Consider the following 26,568-nt stretch of genomic DNA (forward strand, 5'->3'; position numbering starts at 1 on the left):
ATACATTAAAACAATAATCTTAAATAGATACATACTCATTTCTTTCATTGGTTTTACGAAATCAGATCCAGTTAAGGGCTGACTCTGTCCTTCTGAATTAACTGCAATGACACGGAAGAAATATTCACTGCCTTCACATAGATTAGAAGCAGTGTAATTTGTAGTTTTAGCATCCATGAAGCTTGCTTTTGACCATGTTGTTCTTGCAGATGTTCTATACTCAATAAGATAACCAGTAATTGGGGACCCACCATCTTTCTTAGATGGTTTCCATTCAAGGTCAGCAGAATTCATTGTCACATTTGAAATTACCAATGGACCAACAGGAGGAGATGGTACACCTGTTAAAGACAAGTAGTAATTTTTTTTAAATGAGGTATAACTTTGAAAACCAAATTTGTTAATTTTCTTAGTTATTAAACATTTTACTAAATTAATTGTTATTCGTCTTATATAATTTAATATCAATTGAAATTTTCCTTTTAATTGGATAACACTTGAATATACTGAAAAACACTTACTGTATGGAGATTTTGCAGTGACTGCACTATCACAGACCAATGGTTCACTTGTTCCTACACTGTTCACAGCCAAAACTCTAAACAAGTAGTCAGTGTTCTCATAAAGGTTTGTTATTGTGTAGTCAAATAAGGATGACTCCACTGTGTCAACTTTGGTCCAAAGAAGTCCTTTAGTTGTTTTTCTTTCAATTATATAATCAGTTACTGGAGAACCACCATCTGTTAGAGGAGCTTTCCATCTAATGCTTACTGAAGTACGACTGAAATCAGTAATTTCAAGAGGTCCTTGTGGTTTGGAAGGAACAGCTGAAAATATTAAAAGAAATATATTTAGAGTTTGAATATTTTCATTATGATGCACTGCAAAAATAAAATTTGGTGGATCATTTAAAAAAATACAAAAAAACAATGTAGTCATGCAACAAAAAAGAATGCCATACTAAGTAAACCCATGTGTTTGAAAGGAGATATATCTGTGAGTGTGCTTTCAGCAAGAATAGAGGAAATTTTAAAATGCATGACTAATTTATGAGAAAGAAAGCAAAATAAGTATAAGGGATTAATAAAATTCTAAGGTAGTATTGGAAAGTTCTTGAACCAGAAAGAGTAGAAAAAGTGTACACCATTACTCCATAATGTGTATCACATATTTATTTTCATATATCATCCTCTTTAAAATAGTTCTCTTGGGAGTGTAGACAGCTATACCTCCATGTTTACTATGCTGAAAAATCATCACAGAAATCTTTCAATACTTTTTGCAATTCTCTTTCATAATCACCTACCATTTTGATGATTCTAAGGTTCAAAAGTAGGTCATTGTTAACCTTTTCATGAGGTTCAAAATACAAACCAAGATACTGCTGCTTCTGATCAAATGGCAAAAGCCAGGGGACATACTTCATGTCAAGATGAAGTATGTTCATGTTTTCCATAAGAATTTCCTACAAACTCTATAACTGATCTCATTCAAGAGAAGAGGATGATGGTTTGTTTGGCAACAGTTCTCCTGTGTGAGGTCACACACATTGGTTTTAATAGTCCAATCAGAACGCATGCACCCTGGAAACTTTTAAAAATACCATAGAATTACATAATTATGGATACAGTTTAAAATATATTATCAACTTACTTAATTCTTTAACAGGTATAACACCATTTGGCATTTCTGCTGCTGGACCACTTCCTGCTTTATTCTCAGCAGAAACTGAGAAATAATACTTTGTGCCTTCAGTAAGATTATCTATCTTCACTCTTCTGTCTGAGCCATCAGTAGTAGCTACCCGTACCCAGTCAGTCTTCTTATCATCTTTCTTCTTAATGATGTATTTTGTGATTCTTGAACCACCATCTTCTTTGGGATGTTTCCATTCCAGTGCAACAAAGTCTCTGCCAATTTTACTTGTATGCAAATCAGTGGGTTTGCCAGGAGGTGCTGAGAAGGAAAAAGAAATTGTATGTGAATACTAATCTTAAAATTTAAACAAAAGGATCTGATATTTAGAAATATTTGGAAAATCAATAACAATTGTTTCTAATATAGGCATGACACTAGAAATTAGGACAAACAACTTAGTTTTAGTCACTTAAATTATACCCTAATACTAACTGGTATTTTATTTTATTGACATCTCAACCAGGATGAAAGGTAAAGTTAACCTTGATATGATTTTAATTCAGAATGTTAAGACCAATAACAAAATACCACATGGAATTTTGTCTGATGCTCTAACAAATCTGTTAGCTATCATCATCATCATCATCATCATTATTATTACTATTATTGAGTGAGAGAGCAGCACATGCCATCAAAGTGACACTGGGGTACAAATGAAGCCCAGCATACCCAACATGATTACCCATCTGATAAGGGTACACCAAGCACCTGCATCACAACCATATGTTTGCAACATGGTGATCTTATCAAGATATTCAGTGCATGACCTTGCAGGTGGGGCCCAGTTATAAATTTTTCAGATTGAGTAGCCCATCTCACTCAAAAGATCCCTGAATAAGGTTTGTTTAAGGATGATTAACAAAACACTCATGTTTTCAGAGGTGAATTATTCAAACCCCAAAGAATTCCTCTCAACACAGAAGTAGTAGGGGAGCATCATAGCTATGTATTGAGAGGAATTCTTTGAGGTTTGAATAATTCACCTCTAGAAACATGGGTGTTTAAACAAATCTTATTCGAGGACCTTTTGAGTGGGATGGGCTACTCATAATAACATTAATAATTGTTTCTAACATAGATACAAGGCCACAAATATGGAAGAAGTAAGCAAGTTGCTTATATTAAACCTGTACTCAACTGGCATTTTACCATATCAACCTCTGACAAATGAAATGTTAAATTGACTTCAGCAGGATTTAAAGGAAAATAGTTCAGAATTATCCAAGATACAAATATTTTTGTTCCAAAATTGCCAACAAACCAACATTCTGGAATCTTTTAGCCCTCTATGACCTTTATGACCAACAATCAAATTGTCTTAGATCATCCAATTTAATTGTGAGTTCAAAATATTACTTACAGAGTTGAGATAATGAAATAATTGATGAACTAGTATATTAATTCTTCATAGTATTCAAGGTAGAAATTTAAAATAAATAATTTTTTATGCCAATACTGATTTCTTATTGCTATATATATATATATATATATATATATATATATATATATATATATATATATATATATATATATATATATATTATTTTCCTGTACCTAAAATTTGCAACTATGATTTATTATATTACTTACATATTAAAAACGAAATTAACCCTTTAGCATTCAGATTTATTTGTCAAAAGTATTTCTTATTTATTCACATTGTTTTGAATCAATCACACATTATCTTGTAGCTTCAAGATTTCAAAGGTGCATTTATGTTCTTTTAGAATAATATTATAGAGTAGGTGTGACAGGTTGAATCTGGTCAGTTTTAACATAAAACAAGAAGAATATTTGGGCTAGATATGGCTGGATTAAATACTAAAGGGTTAAAGTAAAAATTTCTTACTTATTTCTCTTGTTGGTGTGGTTGATTCAGTTGTCTCCAGTGGAGGACTTTCACCTTCCTCATTAACTGCAATCACACGGAAGTAGTATTCGGTTCCTTCCACTAAGCCCATAATTCTTGCAATTGTTATATTAGGAGGAACTTCTTCAGCTTTCAGCCAAGATAACCGTGAGGCTGATTTTACTTCAATTATATATTTGGTGATAGGGGTACCTCCATCACTTTCAGGAGCTTTCCATTCAAGGTCAACATAGTCATAAGAGACTTTGATAACATCAAGTGGTCCCTTTGGACGAGATGGTACACCTGCAGAATATATGGAATGTATTTTTTTAACTGAAAAATTTGTAAAAACAATCTTTTTCATAATATATTCTTCTCAAATGAAACATTTACATCATGAGATTCTAAAAGCAAATAATTGAAATTTAAAGAATCTGTTTTGCCAGTGGCTACTTTATCTTTCATTTTCTTTTTTCTGGTAACTTATTTAATCAAAATAAGAAAGATGAAAAAAATAGCAGATAATATTGGTCTATGAAAAATTTATTAGAGGTTGAAAGTTGTGTTGTTGGCACTCCGTCGCTTACAACGTTGAGGGTTCCAGTTGATCCTATCAACGGAACAGCCTGCTCATAAAATTAACGTGCAAGTGGCTGAGCACTCTACAGACACGTGTACTCTTAATGTAGTTCTCGGGGATATTCAGCGTGACACAGTGTGACAAAGCTGACCCTTTGAATTACAGGCACAACAGAAACAGGAAGTAAGAGTGAGAGAAAGTTGTGGTGAAAGAGTACAGCAGGGTTCGCCACCATCCCCTGCCGGAGCCTCATGGAGCATTAAGTGTTTTCGCTCAATAAACACTCACAACGCCAGGATTGGGAATTGAAACCGCAATCCTATGACCGCGAGTTCGCTGCCCTAACCACTGGGCCATTGCGCCTCCACAGAGGTTGAAAGTAAGCTGTCAATAAAATATTTTTAAGTTAATCTATATCTGGAATCACCTATGAACTTATAAGAAAGAAAATATGACAAAATAAAACATATCTGCTTTGTTAAATAGAAGTATAGAAAGTAGAAAAAAATTACCATATGGGCTCTTTGCTAAGGTTGTTCCCTCTGAAATTAGAGGCTCACTGTAACCAACTTTATTGAAGGCACTGACTTGGAATTCATATTCAGTACCTTGTCTCAAGTTATCAACAACAGCACTAGTTACAGTTGCAGGAACCTGTTCTACTTTACTCCAATACTGTCTGTTAGCTTCTCGTTTTTCCAAGAAGTAACCAGTTAAAGGAGATCCACCATCATCTTCTGGAGATTTCCATGTGACTCTCATAGAAGTTTTCTGAACATCAGAAACTTTAATTGGACCTCGTGGTCTTGTTGGTTTATCTGAAAATAGAATAGTAATGATAGCAATAATAATAATAATAATAATAATGGTTTCAAATTTTGCCTCAAGAGCAGCCATTTTAGGAGAGGGGATGAGTCAATTACATCGGCCCCAGTATTCAACTGATACTTATTTTATTGACCCTGAAAGGATGAATTTGAACTCAGATCGGAGCGACAGGCGAAATACCACTAAGCATTTCATGTAGCATGCTAATGATTCTGCCAGCATGCCACCTTAGTAGTAGTAGTAATACTACTACTAATAATAATAATAATTCTATCTTCAAAGGTCTGAAAGACCCACCTCTTAAGCAGTATTATATTTGATCGGGGTTTGGAAAGTCTTAGTTAAACACCAGCACTAGAGATACTCTTATAAATGTGTGTGTGCATGTGTGGGGAGGTGTCTGTGTGTGTGTATAGATACAAGTGAGAGAATTGAAAAAGTGTGGACTTTGTATATATGTTTTTTAACATCTTTAAAATATAAATATTTAATAAAAATTATATCTGACTTCTTACCAAGTGGTTTCATTGGGCATACAGCATGATCTGCATGGCAAAGTTTACTAAGACCAGCTTTGTTTTCAGCGCATATGGAGAAGTAATAAGTAATTGTTTGTCTGAGACCTTTAATTTCACAAGACAGCTCATGACCTGAAATTGTTTTTAATTTCTGAGGTTCATCATCTTCAGATTCTCGTTTCAATATATGATAGTTTGTAATCTTGGCACCACCATTTTCCAGAGGGGGTTTCCATTCTAACAGAGTAAAGTCAGCTCCCACTTTTGTTGATCGGAAATATATTGGTGGACTTGGGGGATCTGAAAGATAGATTTAAAATGTATAAATATATATATATATATTATTAATTTTTACATTGCCTAATAACATGATGCCTAAATACAAACAACACACACACACATTTATATAGATGCATAGACATATATGTACATATATACATATATATACATGCATATACATACACACACACACACTATATATATATATACATACACTAGTAAAAAAAAGTGAAAAGCAAAGGAAATTTACAATTTTGTTGAGATGATAACAGTATCTTTTCCAGTCCCATTAAATTCTTAGATATCTAGAAAGGACATCATTTAATGTCTGTTGTCCATGATGGCATGGGTTGGATGGTGTGGCCAGATCTGACAAGCTGGGGACTGCACCAGACTCCAGCCTGTTTTAGCATTATTTCTACAGCTAGATACCTTTCCTAATGACAACCACCTTATAGAGTGTGCTGGGTGCTTTTATGTGACACTGCAAATGGTGCTTTTAAGTGGTGTCACATAGGGGCTTTTGTGTGACATATATCTTTTAAAAAAAAGAGAAATTATTTGAAGATTAACTTACTTATTTTCTTGACTGGTTTTGTAACCTCAACAGTTTCCAAGTATGGACTTTGACCTTCAGCGTTAACTGCAGCAACTCGGAAATCAAATTCTGTTTCTTCAATGAGGTTTTGCACAGTGAACTTTGTAACATCTGCTCCAACTGTAGCAACATTAGTCCAGAAGTTCCTTGATGCCATTTTATATTCCAAAATGTAATTTGTTATTGGGGACCCACCATCATTTTCAGGTTTCTTCCAGCTAAGATCCGCAGAACAATTGGTTACATTATCAACATTCAATGGACCTACAGGACGTGATGGAGGATCTGTAAAAGAGAAATAATATCATGTTATTGAAAATAAAATACTTAAAAATAAAGAGAGGGATATATTTGTATTCTCTGGCTAGATGAAGTGAAATGAAACATGCAAAAGATAATAGCTGCAAAGTTAAAGAGTCTGTTTCATAACCCAGTGGCTTCAGGTTCAATCCTACTGTGTATGTACACTCCACCATGACTTCAAATTAACCAATGCCTTGTGAGTAGAATTTGGTAGAGAGAAACTATGCAGAAGTCCATCATATTATATACATGTTTCTGTGAGTATATATTTCGCAAATGTATATTGCCAAAAGATATAATAAGGAAGTAAACCAATAGCTAGGGATTTCAAAATAAAGATACCCTGTGTGGTATTTGTTTAACCCAACACAGACAGTCCCTTGTTGCTTTCACTCTCATAGATGAAATGAACTAACTATCAGCTAATTAGAAATCTGTTACCAATGATATCGTAGTTCACCAAATCCAATATAAAATAAATAAATGAAATAATGTAGGATTACCTAGACTACAAGTAAGGAGTTTTCAGAAGCAGGTAGCAAATCAAACTACTGATAACTAATATTTGATACACTCTGCCATATCCTAAACATTTACTTCAACTCTAACTTCTGCCCACCATGATTAACATGTATTGCTTTTCAATTTTTCCTATATTGATCATACTTCTATTCACAGTGCACATTGACTTAAATCTATACTCCCTTGAATTTCCATAGTAATGGTATAGCCCCTGCTAATTCTCCAATAGACTGTGGAGATTTCACAGGGTAATTCTAAATACTAATAGCTACAAGTAATTAAAATGAGGACAATAATCTAGTGGAGTTTTAGAACCGAGAATTACCTACACTTGTAAGTAACTCTTTAGGTTAGTGAAGTCCTCTTATATTGGTTTCAAATTTTGGTACAAGGCCACTAATTTCATGGACAGGAGCAAGTTGATTACATTAAAGTTCTTTTATATATTAGAAATATAAAGATTAAAAGTTTCTGATTAAAAAAAAATATGTATAATATATAAAGATTTTACTCTAAACATAGACAGCTTTTAAAACGTCAGTGGTGAAGATAAACAGCAAAAATAACTAATGCTGGCATACATCATTTCCACTAATATTTAACATATTTCTGTTATATTACTTACCAAATGGACTTCTAGCAAGTGTTGCTTCCTTTGATTCCAATGGTTCACTTTCCCCAACTTGATTCACTGCAATGACTCGGAAATGGTATGAAGTTTTCTCTTGGAGATTCTTTACAATGCATGTTGTAACATCACCACTGACTCTTTCTCCCTTTGACCAGAAGCGAGCAGATTCATGACGTTTTTCTATGATGTAGCTAGTAATAGGAGCACCTCCATCATCAGTTGGTGCTTTCCATTTAATGCCAATAGAATTACGTTTTACATCAGTCACTGTCAAAGGACCAATTGGTTTGGCTGGAACCACTGTATATGATAAAAAAGGTAACATATTAAAAAGATTTTAACAGAAAATTATTTCAGTTTACTTTTTTAGCATTGATAGTAAAGAAAAGGAGAAAATACTTTGTCAACATAATATATATAATTTAAAGACTTGTGAACTTTTATATTATTTTAAAAACATATGTTCACACACACACACACCCTCACGAACAATACACATAAGAATATCATCCTCATCAATTTAGCATTGTTTTCCATGTTGGTATAGATGGTATGGTATGACAAAATCCAAGAAGTTGAGGACCATATATACACAAATAAATGTATACACAAATAAATGTATATTCACAAATAAATGTATAAAATTCAATTATATACTATATAGTAGAAACTAGAATACTTACGTAATCCTCGCTTGGTTTTGACTGGTTTTGTCATTTCACAAAATTCACCTTTACCAAGACTATTTTCAGCACAGACAGCAAAGTAATAATCCATGTCCTCTTCAAGACGAACAGCTCGGCAATATGTATCATAAGCAGAAACTTTAGCAAGTTTTTGCCAGTCTCCAGGCTTAAATGCAGATATTTGCAAATGATAGTTAATTATTGCAGAACCGCCATCAGATTTAGGTGCATCCCATTCCATTTCAACAAAATCTTCACCGACTCTGCTGGCTCTCAGATCTACTGGAACTCCAGGCAAAGCTGAAGAAGATAAACACAAACAGATATCAATTTTGAACTTGATAACCAAATAAATGAACGTTTTAAACAACTAAATTTTATAAACTATGAGTAACAAAAACAAAAGATAAATTATGAAAATGCATTTTACCTAATGTTCTCATTGGTTTAACAATTTCTGTTGAAACTAAGGGCCGGCTTGGTCCTTCATCATTGACAGCAATAACACGGAAGAAATATTCATTACCCTCCAACAGGTTTGGAACAGTGTATTTTGTAGATTTTGCATCAACCATTCCAGCTTTGGACCATGTCGATCTTGTACTAGTCCTGTACTCAATGACATAACCAGTAAGTGGAGTACCACCATCTTTTTCTGGAGATTCCCATTCCAAGTCAGCAGAATCTATGGTAACATTGCTTACTTTCAGTGGGCCAACAGGAGCAGATGGAACATCTACATTAAATATAAAATTGTATAAATCAATAAGAGATGTTTACATTAAAAGCAGAATTGGCACATGTGTGAAAAAGTTTGAGATGAATGAAATCCTGTCAATGAAGAATTTATTGTAGAACAAAATATTTTAATATTTTATACCTTTTATCATTTTATAATTCCATCTCAAAATAAGACAAAAGGGAATGGCATGGCTGTATATTTAAGAAGGTTGCTTCCCAACGATGTGGTCTTGGGTTCAGCTTTGCTGTATGACACCTTGGGCAAGTGTCATTTACAATAGCACCAGGTTGACTAGAGTCTTGTGCGTGGATATGGTAAATATATGTGTGTGTGTGTGTGTGTGTGTGTGTGTGTGTGTGTGTGTGTGTGTGTGTGTGTGTGTGTGTGTGTGTGTGTGCCACCCCACCCCTTGACAATCAACATTGGTTTATGTCCCTGTAACTTAGTGGTTTGTCAAAAGAGAGTGTTAGAATAAATATCAGACTTAAAACTAGGGTTGATTTATTTGGCTAAAACCCTTCATGGTGGTGCCCCAGCATGGCCACGATCCAATGACTAAAACAAATAAAAGATAAAGGATAATGGAAATATATGTGTGTTTTAAATGGTTGTCCTGACTCTTCTCTGATGCAGTTGTTTCAGTATCACAACAGGATCTCAAATGAAATCACTTGCCAAACAACTATAACTCTGAAATACTGTGCCAATTTTTTCTCATTAATTGTACTACTATTGGACTGGTAATCATACTAACTGCATGTGTGTGTGTGTGCAGCTTTTCAGAATGGATCATGCTTTACCAATTTAAACATGTCATTTGATAATAAAATAAATTAATTTTCTATGGATAAAGTATTATATTATATATTTTAGATTGCAGAGATTAAAAAGGAAAGGATAAAATATAATATAAAAGAATAAATTTCAAAATATTTACCGAATGGACTTCTTGCCAAAGTTACTCCATCACTCTCCAAGTAAGGGCCATGTCCAATGACATTTAGAGCTGTTACTCGGAACAAGTACTCGTGTTTTTCATAGAGATTTTCACAGCACATTTCCAGTGTGTGAGCATCAACTTTATCAATCCTTGTCCATAGCAATGCACGTGGTACTTTTCTTTCTACAATGTAGTCAGTAACTGGAGATCCACCATCATCTTGAGGAGGTTTCCATTGGATACTAATGGCAGTGCGCTGCACTTTCGTAATTTCCAGAGGTCCAGCAGGTGCTGAGGGAAAAGCTAAAATATTGGAAAATGACAATATTAAAAAGTATTCCACTGAATACTGCTTCTATAAATGAATATGTCTTACACATATGCACACGCATGTATGTTTCCAAATTATTATCAAAAACCTTAATAATTCCAAGATCAATCTTTTTCAAGCTATAGGATCTAATATGGTGTGTCTATATGTTATGTGTAATATGATGATATAATTATCAACATATCTCTTTGTAAAGGCATATTTAACATTGATACATATTAATATGTTTAAAATGTATTTAGGCTTGCTATGAACTAATAATATTGAGATAACTGTGCACATATTTTAACAAGTTGCTTTGAAACTTGTAGCAATGTTCTTATTTTACCAAGCATTTTTGGTTATTGCTGTACAAGTAATCTTTATATATACTTTAAGAATGAGAAATGCTTAACGACAAAGTTGTGTGGTGATCCATAATGGAAACAAGTCCAAAACATGGAACTAAATTTCCATCCCTTAGCTTAGCAAAATATTTTTGCTATTATAAGATCAAGACTATTTGTTTGCAACATGATTAAATAGATATAAGATTATATACCGTTATAATCTTTTAGTGCATTAATCAAATCTTTATAGATGAAGCTATTTTCAATATTTACATTTATACTGTGTTTCAATCTAGTTGATTTCTGATTATCATTATTAGGTCCTACATCAGTAGGAAAATTAGTCAGAATATTAGGATCTTTAGTATTGAAATAAAAGTTTCTAGTTCAGATCCACCCTGGTACGATATGCTGAACACAGAATAAGATAATGATGGCCAATGATCAAATTGAATTTTAAAAAAACTTCACCTTTAAAAATGTGGTTAACAGTTTGGAAAATTATAATCGTCTTAATAAGACATTTTAGTCATTTATACCTTTGATACTAAAATGATTTATAAACATAAAATTGCTTCTATATACAGGAACATATTCTAATCAAAAGATATTTTTTATACATGAATAGATATTTATGAAATATCAATAAAAATAAATTTAGCTTACTTGGCTCCTTTTTGGGAATAACAGGTCCAGGCATTTCTGCCAGTTTACCACTGCCCTTCTTATTTTCAGCACATACAGCAAAGTAATATTCTTGGCCTTCTTCCAGATCTGTCACCTTACAATTTCTTTCATTTCCATCAACAGTCATGAGTTTTCCCCAATCAGATTTCTTATCTTTCTTCATTTTGATGGAATACTTGAGGATTTTAGAGCCACCATCATCATGTGGTGTTCTCCATTCTAAGGTAACATGTGATTTTCCTAATTTACTATATTTAAAGTCATAAGGCACACCAGGCACATCTGAAATAAACAGAAGGCAAATCAAAATCCAAGCTAAATACAGATTTTTAAAAATATTATGCTAAATTATGAGATAAACTATTTGTAAAGACATACAAAAAACATAAAATATAATTAAAATTAATTTTTTTTACATTCAGTGGTAAACAATAAGATATGTATTGACTAATTAATAACAAAATTACTTCAGAAGAAACAGTATGACTTACTTATGTCTCTGGTTGGTGTTGCAGACTCTGTTGTCTCCAAAGGTTGACTTTCTCCCTCTTCATTAACGGCAATCACACGGAAGTAATATTCAGTTCCCTCGACTAAACCTGTAACTCTGGCAACAGTACATTTGGGATCAACTTCTTCTGCTTTGAGCCAAGACACACGTGCAGCAGATCTTACTTCAACAATATATTTAGTGAGAGGAGTGCCTCCATCACTGTCAGGAGCTTTCCATTCAAGATCAACATAGTCATAAGAGACTTTGGTAATATCGAGTGGCCCTTTAGGACGAGATGGTACACCTAGAGAACACAAAGAAACAATAAAATGTACCACTGCATTCATTTATTGCAAACGTATAAACATAAAACTGTTGCTTTCCTAGAATTTCAAATACAAAACAAGTTCAAATAAGGAAGATAAAATATTTAACTTCTTCTCACAAACAAGTGAAATTTATTAAGCAAGCTTATAAACATTACAAGGTAATCACAAAAACTTTTATGAAGAAAAACGTTACATAATTAGTAACTAAATACTACATCAAAAAATTTTTAAGATAATGATTGTATCAGACAATTCAAATTTATAACTTACTGAATGAGCTCTTTGCCATTGTTGAAGCATCGGTCTCTAATGGATCGCTAAGACCAATTTTATTGATTGCAGTAACTCTGAAGTCATATTCACAGTTCTGTCTCAGATCTTCAACACGGTAGTTGGTCACTGAGGGTGCTACCTTAGCCACATTGTTCCAGTATTGTCTATTAGCCTCTTTCTTTTCAATAATGTAACCAGTGAGAGGACTACCTCCATCATCTTCTGGAGCTTTCCAGGAAATGGAAATAGATGTTTTCTCAATATCATAGGTTTTCAGAGGACCAATTGGTTTCGATGGTTTTTCTAAAAATACAAAACAGTACACAATGATAGAATAATGTCTCTCAAGTTTTACTCACATCAAATACCAAGAAAGTTTAAGATCTATAAACAAAAATTACATAGAGATATAAAATATCTTACCAAGAGATCTCATTGGTGTAACTGCATACTCTGCATTACAGTAAGGACTTAGACCAGCTTTATTCTCAGCTTGAATACAGAAGTAGTAGGACAAATCCTGTTTCAAGTCTCTCAAATGACAACTATGTTCATAAGCTGAAATAGTTTTCACTTTAGTCTTCACATCAGATGATGTACCACCCATTTCAGATAAGATGTAATTGGTGATTTTAGAACCTCCATCTGAAAGTGGTTTCTTCCATTCCAAGACTGCAAAGTCAGGACCAACTTGTGTAGCTCTGAAGTAAATTGGTGGACTTGGTGGTTCTGAAAAACATTTTCAATGAAATATTTTTAATACACAAAATTCTCTGATAATCTTTAATATCCTACTGAATGAAACATAAATACAAAGATTCTGAAAATCTGAACACAAAATTCTAATGAGAAATAGATTATTACTCACCAATCTTCCTCACTGGTTTTGTGACATCAGTAGATTCAAGTGGTTTACTTTGTCCTTCAGCGTTAACAGCAAAGACACGGAAATGGTAACTTGTGTCTTCTGTAAGATTTGGTACTGTAAATGTGGTAGTTTTCTCATTAACAGTGCCTGCTTTAGTCCAGAAGGTTCTGGAATCTACTCTGTGTTCAATAATGTATCCAGTTATTGGTGTACCACCATCATTGGCAGATGGTTTCCAGCTCAAGTCAGCAGAATTATTGGTGACATTTGTGATCTCCAATGGACCAACTGGTGCAGATGGCACATCTGATAATTAATTAAAAATCATTGATGAATGTATTAATTCATTATTAAATCTTTCAAGCTATTATGGTTGTTAGATTCTTTGATACATTTCATGCAGCTTCTTAAAATACTTAAGCTAAATGGCCATAGATATTGCACTTGTACATCCAATTTTTATTTCTTTGTTTATTTTATTTTAGCACTTATTGTACATACATTTTTGTCACACGTAAGTCGTACATAGATTTGCTTATAAAGATTAAGATACTCCCTTGTGAAATAAACAAGAGTATATTGATATATTTATTGAAGTCCTTTCTCTTTTTGTCTGATGTGGAATGGGAAGATTTTATGACAGAATTACAGAATCCTGAAATAATCACAGTACAAAAAGTATTCTAGAAACTAGGTGCTTTATGAAATTTCTTATTTTTATGCTGCTATATCTATAGTTTATGTTGAAAGCTTGAAAATTAATTGACCCAAGTATAAATTGAATTAGAATGTGGAAACACAAAACTGAATAGAATATTTCAAGGCATTTTGTTCAACTATCAACTGACTCTACCTTTCACCACCCTCTGTAACGTGAATAATAATGATTGCTAACCTTTTTGAGAGTGTTACAGTCAAGTAAATTAATATTAATATTTTGCTAGTACTCACTCCATTAATCCCAATTGGACTAAATAATAATGACTAATAAATACAATTTGTAAAATTAACAAAGTAAAGGATCTTAGTTTGCACATTTTATGTTGCCATTTTTTATATGGTATTTAAATTGTCTTAGTTACCATTAAAAGGAAATTTTCAATGATACATTCACTTTGAAATAACTGAACTTACCAAATGGACTTCTGGCCATTGTTGCTTCTTTTGTTTCTAAAGGTTCACTCTCTCCAATTTTGTTTTCAGCAATCACTCTAAAGTGATACATGGTTCTTTCTTGGAGATCCCTAACACAACACTCTGTGGTGTCAGCACGGACTTTAGTAACCTTTGACCAGAATCGAGCAGACTCGTGGCGTTTTTCTATGATGTATCCAGTAATTGGAGAACCGCCATCATCAGATGGTGCTTTCCATTTGATGCTGATAGCAGTACGCTGGACATCGGTAACAGTAAGAGGACCAATTGGTTTGGATGGAACCACTGAAAATATGATTTATATTTTATATAAGATTAAATAGGAAATAATTTAGCAATGAATCAATCTAAGAAAGTAAAAGCATAATTATTTTTCCATAATTCTAGAATATCTATTTAATATATGCAGTTGTAAAATTCTTTTAAGTAGGACAATTATACTTCCACTTTCATTGAAGGTTATATGTTAGAGATACATTTTATCATTTCACAATAAACAAAATTAAAGTTTTCATTTGTTTCATGATATCTAAAACAAATGAAAGTTTGCAACATATTGGCTTGAGTTTTAAGGTAATGATCATTAAGCTTTTGGTTCTCAGAAAGGGAACATTGTGTTTCTGAGCAAGACACTTCATTTCATGCTATTTTATTTCACTCAACTGAAAATGAATACCAATAACATTTCAGGGTGTTTAATGTGTGACAGACAATCAGCTAGGTGACCTGAAGGGAAGGACTGAATATGCAGCTGGAGCATTCTGAACCTTCCCTGAGAAAATGTCTATCAGTGAAACAGCCTCCACACAGCAACTACTGCCCTATCAACAATGATGAAATGCTTTTGCAGGCCTATGTAATATACCACACAGCATATAATAAAAGTGGTAGATTTTACATTCTGCACCTTTGTGCTAAAGAATAGATTCATATGAATGCTATCTCTGTTACAAAACACCTGGAAAGATGTTGCAAGTAAAACATTGCAATCACCATCAAATCCACAGATCAGCATATTAGAAATCTGAGAAATAAAGAGGTCATTCATATTGAAAAGCTGAATACCACCATCAACAACAGACAAGAATTGCATGATACTAATTGACAGATCTAACATTACAAATCTGCACATAACATAATACAACTGCTTTTGCTCTCTACATGTGTAGGCTGATCAGAGCCAAGCTCAGTTGGTATGTTCTCTTGATAAAGGTTTTTTAAAGCTGAAATACCATGATATTAGGGATAAGTGTAAACCTTCATTTTTACTTTCATTGTTTTATTTCAAACTTGTATTGTTGCAATTTTTAAAAATTTTGTTGAATATATATCAGAATGCTTCATATAAACCATTCAACTTAAATACTTGTTACTTTTATTAAGAGAAATTCTGATATAAATATATTGAATTAACTTGGCATATTTAAGATATTCAATTAAAATATTTAATACTTTAATTTCATCTCCCTATACTTTCTGTACAATTAACTGTATAGAGAAATTTATCAGTTAAACAGGCATGAAAGCGATTAGTCAGTAAATAAACTTACATAGTCCTTTCTTAGTTGTTACACCCTCAGAAATCTCAGTAGTTTCACCTTTTCCAATCTTGTTTTCAGCAGTTACTGAGAAGTAGTATGTCATATCTTCATCAAGATTAATAGCTTTACAATACAAATCATAAGAATCAACTGCATCTAATTTGGTCCAATTTCCTGGTTTAAATGGAGATATTGCAATATGGTATTTAGTGATTGGTGTGCCACCATCAGATTTTGGTTCCTTCCATTCAAGTTCAACAAAGTTCTCACCAACACGAGTTGCATGAAGATTGACGGGAGCTCCAGGGACAACTATAAAATAGATTGGAATAAATTTGTCATTAGTACAAGTATGAAAAACAAATCTTTAAAAAAATTTATGATAATAACCAATACATAAATTCAGTAATAATAAATATAATATATTCTTTATTTTACATCTTACATAGTATGTTCATTAATAAAATTTCTAACACACTGAAATAACCATATTTTTATGAACATACCCAAATGTCTCATTGGTTTGACAACATCCGATTCCAGAGGATGGCTCTGGCCTTCAGCATTCACAGCGATAACTCTGAAGAAATATTCTGTGCCTTCCATCAAATTACTGCATGTATATGTTGTTTGTCTTGGGTCTACTACTGCTGCCTTTGACCATGTCGTCCTGGAAGCAGTTCTATATTCTATCAAATATCCTGTTATAGGTGTTCCACCATCCTTTTCAGATTGTTTCCATTCAAGATCAGCTGAATTGTAGGTGACATTTGACACAGCAAGTGGCCCAACTGGGGCAGATGGTAAATCTGAAATATTAAAAGAATATATCAAGTATAAATATTATTTGAAAAACAAATTAATATCTTATTATACATATATATTTATATGCAATATGTATCCACATGTACAGGTGTGTGTGTGTGTGTGTGTTAAGGTTGTGATAAACTATAAGTTGCCCTACAGACACTCAGTTCTGGGTGACCAGTTCCACACAGTCAAAACAACTGCAAACTAGTGAAGGTAATTGTTCTTTTCTCATTCATTTGTATAAAGTTAATATTTATAAAAATAATTAGTAAAACAATAGCTTAGTTGTGTAACTTAGATAAAGGTGATTTAATATTTCATAATATATTGTTTTCAACTTTAGTTAGTAAAGAAATGACAGCAATTTTTAAAGCTGGAAGTTGAATAGAATATCTTAATTTTTACTGAATGAATGATTACTATACTGGGATAACGTCAATTAACTTTCTTCATATATATCAATATATATATATGTTGCTTTCTTTTTCTCACATAAGAACTATGATAAGAATTAGGTTTGTCCTAATATCAATGTGATATTAGGACAAGATGATAAAAATTAGGTTTGTCCCAATATCAATGTTTTTTACAGCTAGTTTAGATTCTGAAATACATTTGTTTCTTCATAGTAATGGTAGTGCAAAAGAAAAGCTGAGTTTTAAGAGAGAATAAGCAAAAATATCAATGTAAAGACAACTATGTGGGACAGCTAAAGAGTTTAACATTTTCAGGATATGATTAAAATATTAATCACCAGCACAATTCATAAAGACTGAAGATTCATTGAAATATGTCATAATACAGTTGTCACTCTCAGAAATATAGAGACATGGAGATTGCTAGCTCAGAGTATGCTAAAAGATAAACTATTCTTTTGAAGATAAGCAAATTAAACTATGGAATATAATATAAAAAAAAGGAAAAAGAAACTTACCAAATGGACTACGAGCTAAAGTAGCTCCATCAGTCTCAAGAGGTGAACTCTGTCCAATCTTGTTGACTGCAATAACTCTGAAGAGATATTCATTCTTCTCATAAAGGCCTTTGACACACATTTCATATGTTGAAGCATCCACTTGATCTACCCTACTCCATATATGGGCTTTAGTATGCTTCTTCTCAACATTGTAAGCAATAATTGGTGAACCACCATCATCCTTTGGTGCCTTCCATTTAATACTGATGCTAGTACGTTGGACATCAGTAATGTCAAGAGGACCAGTAGGACATGAAGGTACAGCTAAAAAGAACAAGGTAAAAACAATATTTTTAAATTGTTAAAAAATTAGAATTATGAAAATATTTAATTCTTTAAATTCTTATATATCTTCAGTTATTTTCATAAATATTTTTATCTATTTCAAATCAATATTTTATGGAATATATCTGTAAATAGGTGTCATTTGAGATACTTACTTGCTTCTCTTGCTGGAACAACAGCTTCAGGAAGTTCAGCAGACTTTCCAGGTCCAACTTTGTTTTCTGCATTAACTGAGAAGTAATATTCAGTACCCTCAGTTAAGTCAGGTACACGGTAAGCTGTTTCCCTACCATCTATTGTCATCAGTTTGACCCAATCAGATTTCGTATCTTTCCTCGTTTTAATAATATATTTGAGAATAGCTGAACCACCGTCATCTTTAGGATGTCTCCATTGAAGATTGACATAGTCCCTGCCAATTCTTGAAGCCATAAAAGCAATAGGAATTCCAGGAGGCACTATGAAGGAAAAAATGGAAGACATCAAAATTTAGCTTATCCAGAACATGTAAGGCATGAAAACCACTCATAATATTTGAAAACATAATCCACAATATGCAAAAATACAGAGATATTTCACTTACTTTTCTCTCTGGAAGGTATCGTAGATTCTGATGTCTCCAAGGGTGGACTTTCTCCTTCCTCATTGACAGCAATCACACGGAAGTAATATTCTGTACCCTCGACTAAACCTGTAACTCTGGCAACAGTAGATTTGGCATCAACTTCTTCTGCTTTGTTCCAAGACATGCGTGCAGCAGATCTTACTTCAACAATATATTTAGTGATTGGAGTGCCTCCATCACTGTCAGGAGCTCTCCATTCAAGATCAACATAGTCATAAGAGACCTTGGTAACTTCAAGGGGCCCTTTAGGACGAGATGGTACACCTAAAAACAAATAAAGAAAGATATTAAGAGTTGTTTTGAAATTTTATTCAAAAATATGAATCTGCAATACAACAACATTCATTTTTCCAATATTACAAATATTGAGGTGTTCAATAAAAAAAAAAATCATTTTAACAGCCCGTCTCAGTCTTTTACCCTATGCATGTATCATTTGGTAAATTATATTAAATAATCAGTAAAAATTAATATTTTTATCAATAAAAAGAAACTGATTTATAGTCATAATTTCTTCTGATTATATACTCATTTCTAAACAAGAACCATACAATAACAGGAAGCTAACAAAGAAAACAAAACTAAAGAATATATAAAAAATGATTATCAATGAGAAGCAAAATATATGACTTACTGAATGAGCTCTTAGCCATTGTTGAAGCATCAGTCTGTAAGGGATCACTGTGACCAATTTTATTGATTGCTGTAACTCTGAAGTCATATTCACAGTTCTGTCTCAGATCTTCAACACGGTAGTTGGTCACTGAGGGTGCTACCTTAGCCACATTGTTCCAGTATTGTCTATTAGCTTCTTTCTTCTCAATAATGTAACCAGTGAGAGGACTACCTCCATCATCTTCTGGAGCTTTCCAGGAAATGGAAATAGATGTTTTCTCAATATCATAGGTTTTCAGAGGACCAATTGGTTTCGATGGTTTTTCTAAAAATACAAAACAGTACACAATGATAGAATAATGTCTCTCAAGTTTTACTCACATCAAATACCAAGAAAGTTTAAGATCTATAGACAAAAATTACAGAGATATCAAATATCTTACCAAGAGATCTCATTGGTGTAACTGCATACTCTGCATTACAGTAAGGACTTAGACCAGCTTTATTCTCAGCTTGAATACAGAAGTAGTAGGACAAATTCTGTTTCAAGTCTCTCAAATGACAACTATGTTCATAAGCTGAAATAGTTTTCACTTTAGTCTTAACATCAGATGATGTACCACCCATTTCAGATAAGATGTAATTGGTGATTTTAGAACCTCCATCTGAAAGTGGTTTCTTCCATTCCAAGACTGCAAAGTCAGGACCAACTTGTGTAGCTCTGAAGTAAATTGGTGGACTTGGTGGTTCTGAAAAACATTTCCAATACAATATTTTTAATACACAAAATTCTCTGATAATCTTTAATATCCTACTGAATGAAACATAAATACAAAGATTCTGAAAATCTGAACACAAAATTCTAATGAGAAATAGATTATTACTCACCAATCTTCCTCACTGGTTTTGTGACATCAGTAGATTCAAGTGGTTTACTTTGTCCTTCAGCATTAACAGCAAAGACACGGAAATGGTAACTTGTGTCTTCTGTAAGATTTGGTACTGTAAATGTGGTAGTTTTCTCATTAACAGTGCCTGCTTTAGTCCAGAAGGTTCTGGAATCTACTCTGTGTTCAATAATGTATCCAGTTATTGGTGTACCACCATCATTGGCAGATGGTTTCCAGCTCAAGTCAGCAGAATTATTGGTGACATTTGTGATCTCCAATGGACCAACTGGTGCAGATGGCACATCTAAGAAATAAATAGAAAATATATATAATATAACACTCAGTATATTGCTGTTATTGATAAATATCAATCAAAATTCAGTTGGCTCATTATTTTGCCTTTTCAATGAAAATACTTTTGTTATTTCAATTATTTTAATGTAACATTTTGTTTTACTATTAAAAGAAAATTTCAAGAAATACATTCAATATACAATAACTAAACTTACCAAATGGACTTCTGGCCATTGTAGCATCCCTAGTTTCCAAAGGTTCACTCTCTCCAATTTTGTTTTCAGCAATCACTCTGAAGTGATACATGGTTCTTTCTTGGAGATCCCTAACACAATAATCTGTGATGTCAGCACGAACTTTCTCAACCTTTGACCAATATCGAGCAGACTCGGGACGTTTTTCTATGATGTATCCAATAATTGGAGAACCACCATCATCAGATGGTGCTTTCCATTTGATGCTGATAGATTTACGCTGGACATCGGTAACAGTAAGAGGACCAATTGGTTTGGATGGAATCACTGAAAATAAATTTATAATTTATATAAACATCTTTCTTTTAACACTTCTGTCTACTTTTAACCAGAGTATAATTTCAAATATACATGATATTCTAATTTCAAGTATAAGTTTATTTTTCTGCAAATATTCAAGTGAAAATACTTACAAAGTCCCTTCTTTGTAGTGACTGGTTTCGATGTTTCAGTAGCTTCACCTTTTCCAAGTTTGTTTTCAGCACATACAGAGAAATAGTAGTCCATATCTTCTTCAAGTCTAGTGGCTTTACAGAATGTATCATAAGCTCCGACAGTTGCCAGTTTAGTCCAGTTTCCTAATGTTTGTGGAGATATTTCAACATGGTATTTAGTAATTGGTGTTCCTCCATCTGATTTTGGTTGATTCCACTCAAGTTCAACAAAGTCTTCACCAACTCTGCTAGCTCGGACATTGACAGGTGGTCCTGGTAGAGCTAGAAATGAAATAATACATATAAGTTCCATGCAAGCAAAAGAATAAAAATGATATTGTAGAAACATTTTTTGTTGTGGTATTAAAAATGTGTTTCATACTTTTTACTCTGTACATTTATGTATGACGAAGTAGATGCAAACTGCCACCATGAAGAGTCTTTGTTCATCTCCGTAATCAATGAGAATATTACAAACTGACAGGTTTTTTTGCAACTTGCTATGCTGATTTCAAATTCTATTGAAAACAAGGATTCCTTCATCTGTTGATAGATGTAATTAATAATCTGTTCTACTAAAGGCACAAGGCCTGAAATTTTGGAGGAGGGGACTAGTCAATTACATCAACTTCAGTATTTCACTGGTACTTAGTTCATTGACCCCAAAGGGGTGAAAGGCAAAATAAACCTTGACAGAATTTTAACCCAGAACATAAAGACAAACAAAATGCTGTGCTGCATCTTGCCTGGCATGCTAACAATTTTGTCAGCTTGCTGCCTCAGATATTATTAATAATGTTAAGCAATTGCTACAATAGAGAGAAGTAAATTATCAATAGAAGAAAATACTTTCAAATTTTATGAAGAATACATTGCTTGATAATGAATATATTTAAATATTTCATCATTGTTTTAACATTCACATTTTGATGCTTGCATAAGACAGAATTAGTTGAGATATATTTTCTATGGCTAGATGTTCTGCCTTTTGCCAACTCTCACTTATTTCAAACATAATATTTCCCCATCATTGGATGAGGAGTGTTCAGTTCAAGAATATAACCTCTTTAGTTTAAAGTTGAGATAAATACAAACCATTTTTAGTAACTTATCCTGATTTGACAGTGTCATGATTGCGTGTATGTTCTTGTGGAGATAAAATGAACTATTGTCACATACAGGACAGGAGGCTCCTGACTGAGATACCACACAGTGGTACTCGATCTCCAGAAGTAAACTTCTTAACTGCATAGCCATACCAGTAACTATTCTATGAAATCTATATTATTTAAATACAATTTAGTATATGTGTGTGTGGGGGGGTGTATGTACTTAAAATAAAATCATGAGAAAAATAGTGAATATTTTAAAGTTATTCTGAATCACTAATACAAATCGTGTATAACTTTTATCGTGTATATTATCAATATTTAAATATTGTTTCCATGATAGCAATATAAAACAAAGTGTATACACAACATTGTGAAATTTTACAAAAGAAGATATGTTACTGATTAAAAACACTAAAATCCTTATCAAATAAAACTTACTGAGATCTCATCTCACATTCGTTTTGTAATAAGTACAATTTTAATGAATGAATCATCAACTATGTATAATTTAAATCCTTACCCAAATCCCTCATTGGTTTTGTAACATCAGTTGATTCCAGAGGATGGCTGTATCCTTCAGCATTGACAGCAATAATTCTGAAGTAATATTCTGTTCCTTCCATCAAATTGCTGCATGTATATGTTGTCTGTTTTGGGTCCACTGTTGCTGCCTTTGACCATGTGGTTCTGGTAGCTGTTCTGTATTCTACCAAATATCCTGTAATGGAAGTTCCACCATCATTTTCAGATGGTTTCCATTCAAGATCAGCTGAGTTGTAGGTGACATTTGAGATAACCAGTGGGCCAACAGGTGGAGATGGCACATCTGAAAATAGACAAATGAAAATAGGAGAAATAAAATATATGAAAAGTGATAAGCGTTACTTTAGATTAAAATGGAGAATAAGCTGAATAGTATACAATTATGTGAAATGTCAATTCATTGGTTTATTTTGTTTTTGCTTACTAAATTTTTTTAACATACCTATACAGTATGATGAAAGTTATAAATAGAGTGAAGAACCTATTACTTTCAAAGTTTTTATAAGTTCATTGTAATGAGGCAAAAGAGAAGATGAAAATTGAAAAAGATCACTTATATTGGCCATATTTAGAACAATATTCTTATTGTCAAAGCAGATTTAATAGAATTTAAGGTAAATGTTATTTTAATCAGCAAAATGTGTTTTGGGGAAAAAAATGTATAATTCATTATAATGAAATGCAAGTGGAATATAATTTGTTTGAAATAAATTTATATTTGCTGTTCACTACTCTAAAATACTCTTATACTTTTTTTTTAAAGCTGTCATGTTTCAATTACTCCTATTTTACCATGCTTTAAAATAGCTTAGCCTCAATTTGAACTTCATATTTAAGCAATACCTTTTCCTTCTTTCTCATGAAAAAGGAAAATGAAACTAAAAGTAATGCCAAAACTGATCTATCCTTTAATATATCAATTTAATAAAATTGATATATTAAAGGAGAGAGAGGAATGTTCAGTCCAAGAATATAATCTCTTTAGTTCAAAGTTTGTGTAAATATAAATCATCTTCAGTAACTTATCCTAATTTGATAGTGCCATATTTGTATGTATGTTCTTGTGGAGATAAAATGAGCTATCTTGAGATAATGTGATCAGATGTCCCTTGGTATTTCTGCTCAATTTCTGTTAACTACATCTTACATAGTCTGATAAGATTTCAGGTAGTCTCTTATGGTTAAATTATTTTAATCTATACTTGACTTCAATTCACATTTAATTCAACATTGCTGAAATTTTACCAGAGTGTTTAATCCACCAAACATATTTATCTTATTTTCAAGTTTTTTATGCTGTGTATTTTCAATGCTTTTTTGGTTGTGTGCTCTTCTTATCCTCCACTGTTCAATATTTTCAATTTATCCATTGTATTTAATTGCTTTCTTATCTGTTCTCTTTTGGTAACATCAGAGCCTATTTTCTATGTTAAGGGTGCTTTCCTACATTAATTCTATCTACATCAGATTTTCAGTAACATATTCTGAATCCTCTCATAAGTTCCTTATTTTCATGTTCCTCTTTCTTATTTATAATTCAATACAATGATACAGTAGCAAATTTATGGGACAACTAGCATGGTTACATTAATTATTTTGCATGCCCTATTTCAATTTCTGAGTATTGCTGAATAGTGGAAGCTATAGTCACATAGAGAACCGAACAATATCTACTGACTCTATTTTTCCTTTGGCTTGTAATTTCTGGCAATCTTCTTCCATCTGGATGATATGATGGACTCTAAGATAGATCGGAGGGCCTAAAGATAGATATTTTATTCCAGGGTTAAACCACTGTCAAGTTGGAGAGGAAGGTAAGGGGGGAAAGAGAGGTGTCACAATCCAGTAAATTTACTGAATAGTAAGTGACAGTAATCTTCACTACACAATATTTTGTAAGCACAAAAGATTTTATTTTATTTATATATCAACAGTAAAATATCAACACCATACTCACAACAAAAATAGAACTAAAATATTTAAAAAGAAACTTACCAAATGGACTACGAGCTAAAGTAGCTGCGTCTGTCTCAAGAGGTGGACTCTGTCCAATCTTGTTGACTGCAATAACTCTGAAGAGATATTCATTCTTCTCATAAAGGCCTTTAACACACATTTCATATGTTGAAGCATCCACTTGATCTACCCTACTCCATATATGGGCTTTAGTATGCTTCTTCTCAACATTGTAAGCAATAATTGGTGAACCACCATCATCCTTTGGTGCCTTCCATTTAATACTGATGCTAGTACGTTGGACATCAGTAATGTCAAGAGGACCAGTAGGACATGAAGGTACAGCTAAAAAGAACAAGGTAAAAACAATATTTTTAAATTGTTAAAAAATTAGAATTATGAAAATATTTAATTCTTTAAATTCTTATATATCTTCAGTTATTTTCATAAATATTTTTTATCTATTTCAAATCAATATTTTATGGAATATATCTGTAAATAGGTGTCATTTGAGATACTTACTTGCTTCTCTTGTTGGAACAACAGCTTCAGGAAGTTCAGCAGACTTTCCAGGTCCAACTTTGTTTTCTGCAGTAACTGAGAAGTAATATTCAGTACCCTCAGTTAAGTCAGGTACACGGCAAGCTGTTTCTTTACCATCAATTGTCATCAGTTTGACCCAATCAGATTTCTTATCTTTCCTCATTCTAATAATATATTTGAGAATAGCTGAACCACCGTCATCTTTAGGATGTCTCCATTGAAGATTAACAAAGTTTTTGCCCACTTTATTAGCCATGAAAGAAACAGGAATTCCAGGAGGCACTAAAAAAGAGAGAAACATTGGTAAATAAATGCAGGTAATGTAAATTGAATACAAACATATATAAAAATAAAAATCTTTATTTGTAGTGGAATGTAAAGTCAAAACTTGCATTTACATATGCTCCTTGTCTGTGTGTCTATCTGTCTGTATATCTATCTGTCTACACAACTTTCTGATGTTTAAATATGCCTTATAGTCTTCTATTTAAAGGGAGAAAGAGAAACTGACAAAATATATTTCAACACTTATTTTTCTACAAGACTACTACAAAGCTATCGCCAAATCCATCTCATTATTAAATGGGTTATTCTGATAGCAGAAGTTATTATCTACTATTTCCATCATTGTATATGATCTGAGCAGTCCATAAACTTCGATATATAATGTGAGCCATGATGGTAACTACTTCAGTATATTTGGTTCATCAAAAGTTTTGATTTAATGATATCCACAGTTTGTAATATTGTCACAATCGAATTTCATCCTATTCTTTGTAAAAGACACTCAAAGACATTTTTGTACCAACTGTAACTAACCACTATCTTCATCTCTATAAATATAACATTCAAATATAATTTTTCAAGTTTCAAATCTCTTCAAATTTGTGTGTGAATATGGAGAATAAATTTACATTCATACATATCAAGTACTGAGCTTATATTGGGAATTGCACTGGCCTGGCTCTCCATCAGTTAGGTTATGATTACAAGTATTGCAGTTGATTTGATCAATGGAACAATCAGCCCGTGAAATTAATGTGCAAAC

The 26,568-nt window shown here is 32.7% G+C and overlaps 1 protein-coding gene across 1 annotated transcript in view; it reads right to left on the bottom strand.

Annotated features, from left to right (window-relative positions):
- Positions 1-26,568, bottom strand: part of LOC106877301 (uncharacterized) — a 449,889-nt gene that overhangs the window by 50,553 nt on the left and 372,768 nt on the right. Inside the window, exons 214-243 of the mRNA XM_089338059.1 lie at positions 25,500-25,802; positions 25,017-25,322; positions 22,999-23,304; positions 21,346-21,648; positions 20,894-21,199; positions 20,383-20,688; positions 19,938-20,243; positions 19,514-19,819; positions 18,838-19,143; positions 18,410-18,712; positions 17,928-18,233; positions 16,690-16,992; positions 16,193-16,495; positions 14,622-14,927; positions 13,488-13,793; positions 13,043-13,348; positions 12,617-12,922; positions 12,016-12,321; positions 11,504-11,806; positions 10,175-10,480; positions 8,926-9,231; positions 8,493-8,795; positions 7,804-8,109; positions 6,333-6,638; positions 5,474-5,776; positions 4,643-4,948; positions 3,548-3,853; positions 1,654-1,956; positions 522-827; positions 36-341 (exon numbers count right to left, since the gene is read on the bottom strand). Of these exons, the coding sequence (XP_089194185.1) occupies positions 36-341; positions 522-827; positions 1,654-1,956; positions 3,548-3,853; positions 4,643-4,948; positions 5,474-5,776; positions 6,333-6,638; positions 7,804-8,109; positions 8,493-8,795; positions 8,926-9,231; positions 10,175-10,480; positions 11,504-11,806; positions 12,016-12,321; positions 12,617-12,922; positions 13,043-13,348; positions 13,488-13,793; positions 14,622-14,927; positions 16,193-16,495; positions 16,690-16,992; positions 17,928-18,233; positions 18,410-18,712; positions 18,838-19,143; positions 19,514-19,819; positions 19,938-20,243; positions 20,383-20,688; positions 20,894-21,199; positions 21,346-21,648; positions 22,999-23,304; positions 25,017-25,322; positions 25,500-25,802 (9,153 nt within the window). The remainder of the gene's footprint in view (positions 1-35; positions 342-521; positions 828-1,653; positions 1,957-3,547; positions 3,854-4,642; positions 4,949-5,473; positions 5,777-6,332; positions 6,639-7,803; positions 8,110-8,492; positions 8,796-8,925; positions 9,232-10,174; positions 10,481-11,503; positions 11,807-12,015; positions 12,322-12,616; positions 12,923-13,042; positions 13,349-13,487; positions 13,794-14,621; positions 14,928-16,192; positions 16,496-16,689; positions 16,993-17,927; positions 18,234-18,409; positions 18,713-18,837; positions 19,144-19,513; positions 19,820-19,937; positions 20,244-20,382; positions 20,689-20,893; positions 21,200-21,345; positions 21,649-22,998; positions 23,305-25,016; positions 25,323-25,499; positions 25,803-26,568) is intronic.

The sequence above is a fragment of the Octopus bimaculoides genome, chromosome 2 (genome assembly GCF_046866305.1).
Source record: "Octopus bimaculoides isolate indiv1 chromosome 2, ASM4686630v1, whole genome shotgun sequence".
In the NCBI taxonomy this organism is placed as follows: Eukaryota; Metazoa; Mollusca; class Cephalopoda; order Octopoda; family Octopodidae; genus Octopus; species Octopus bimaculoides.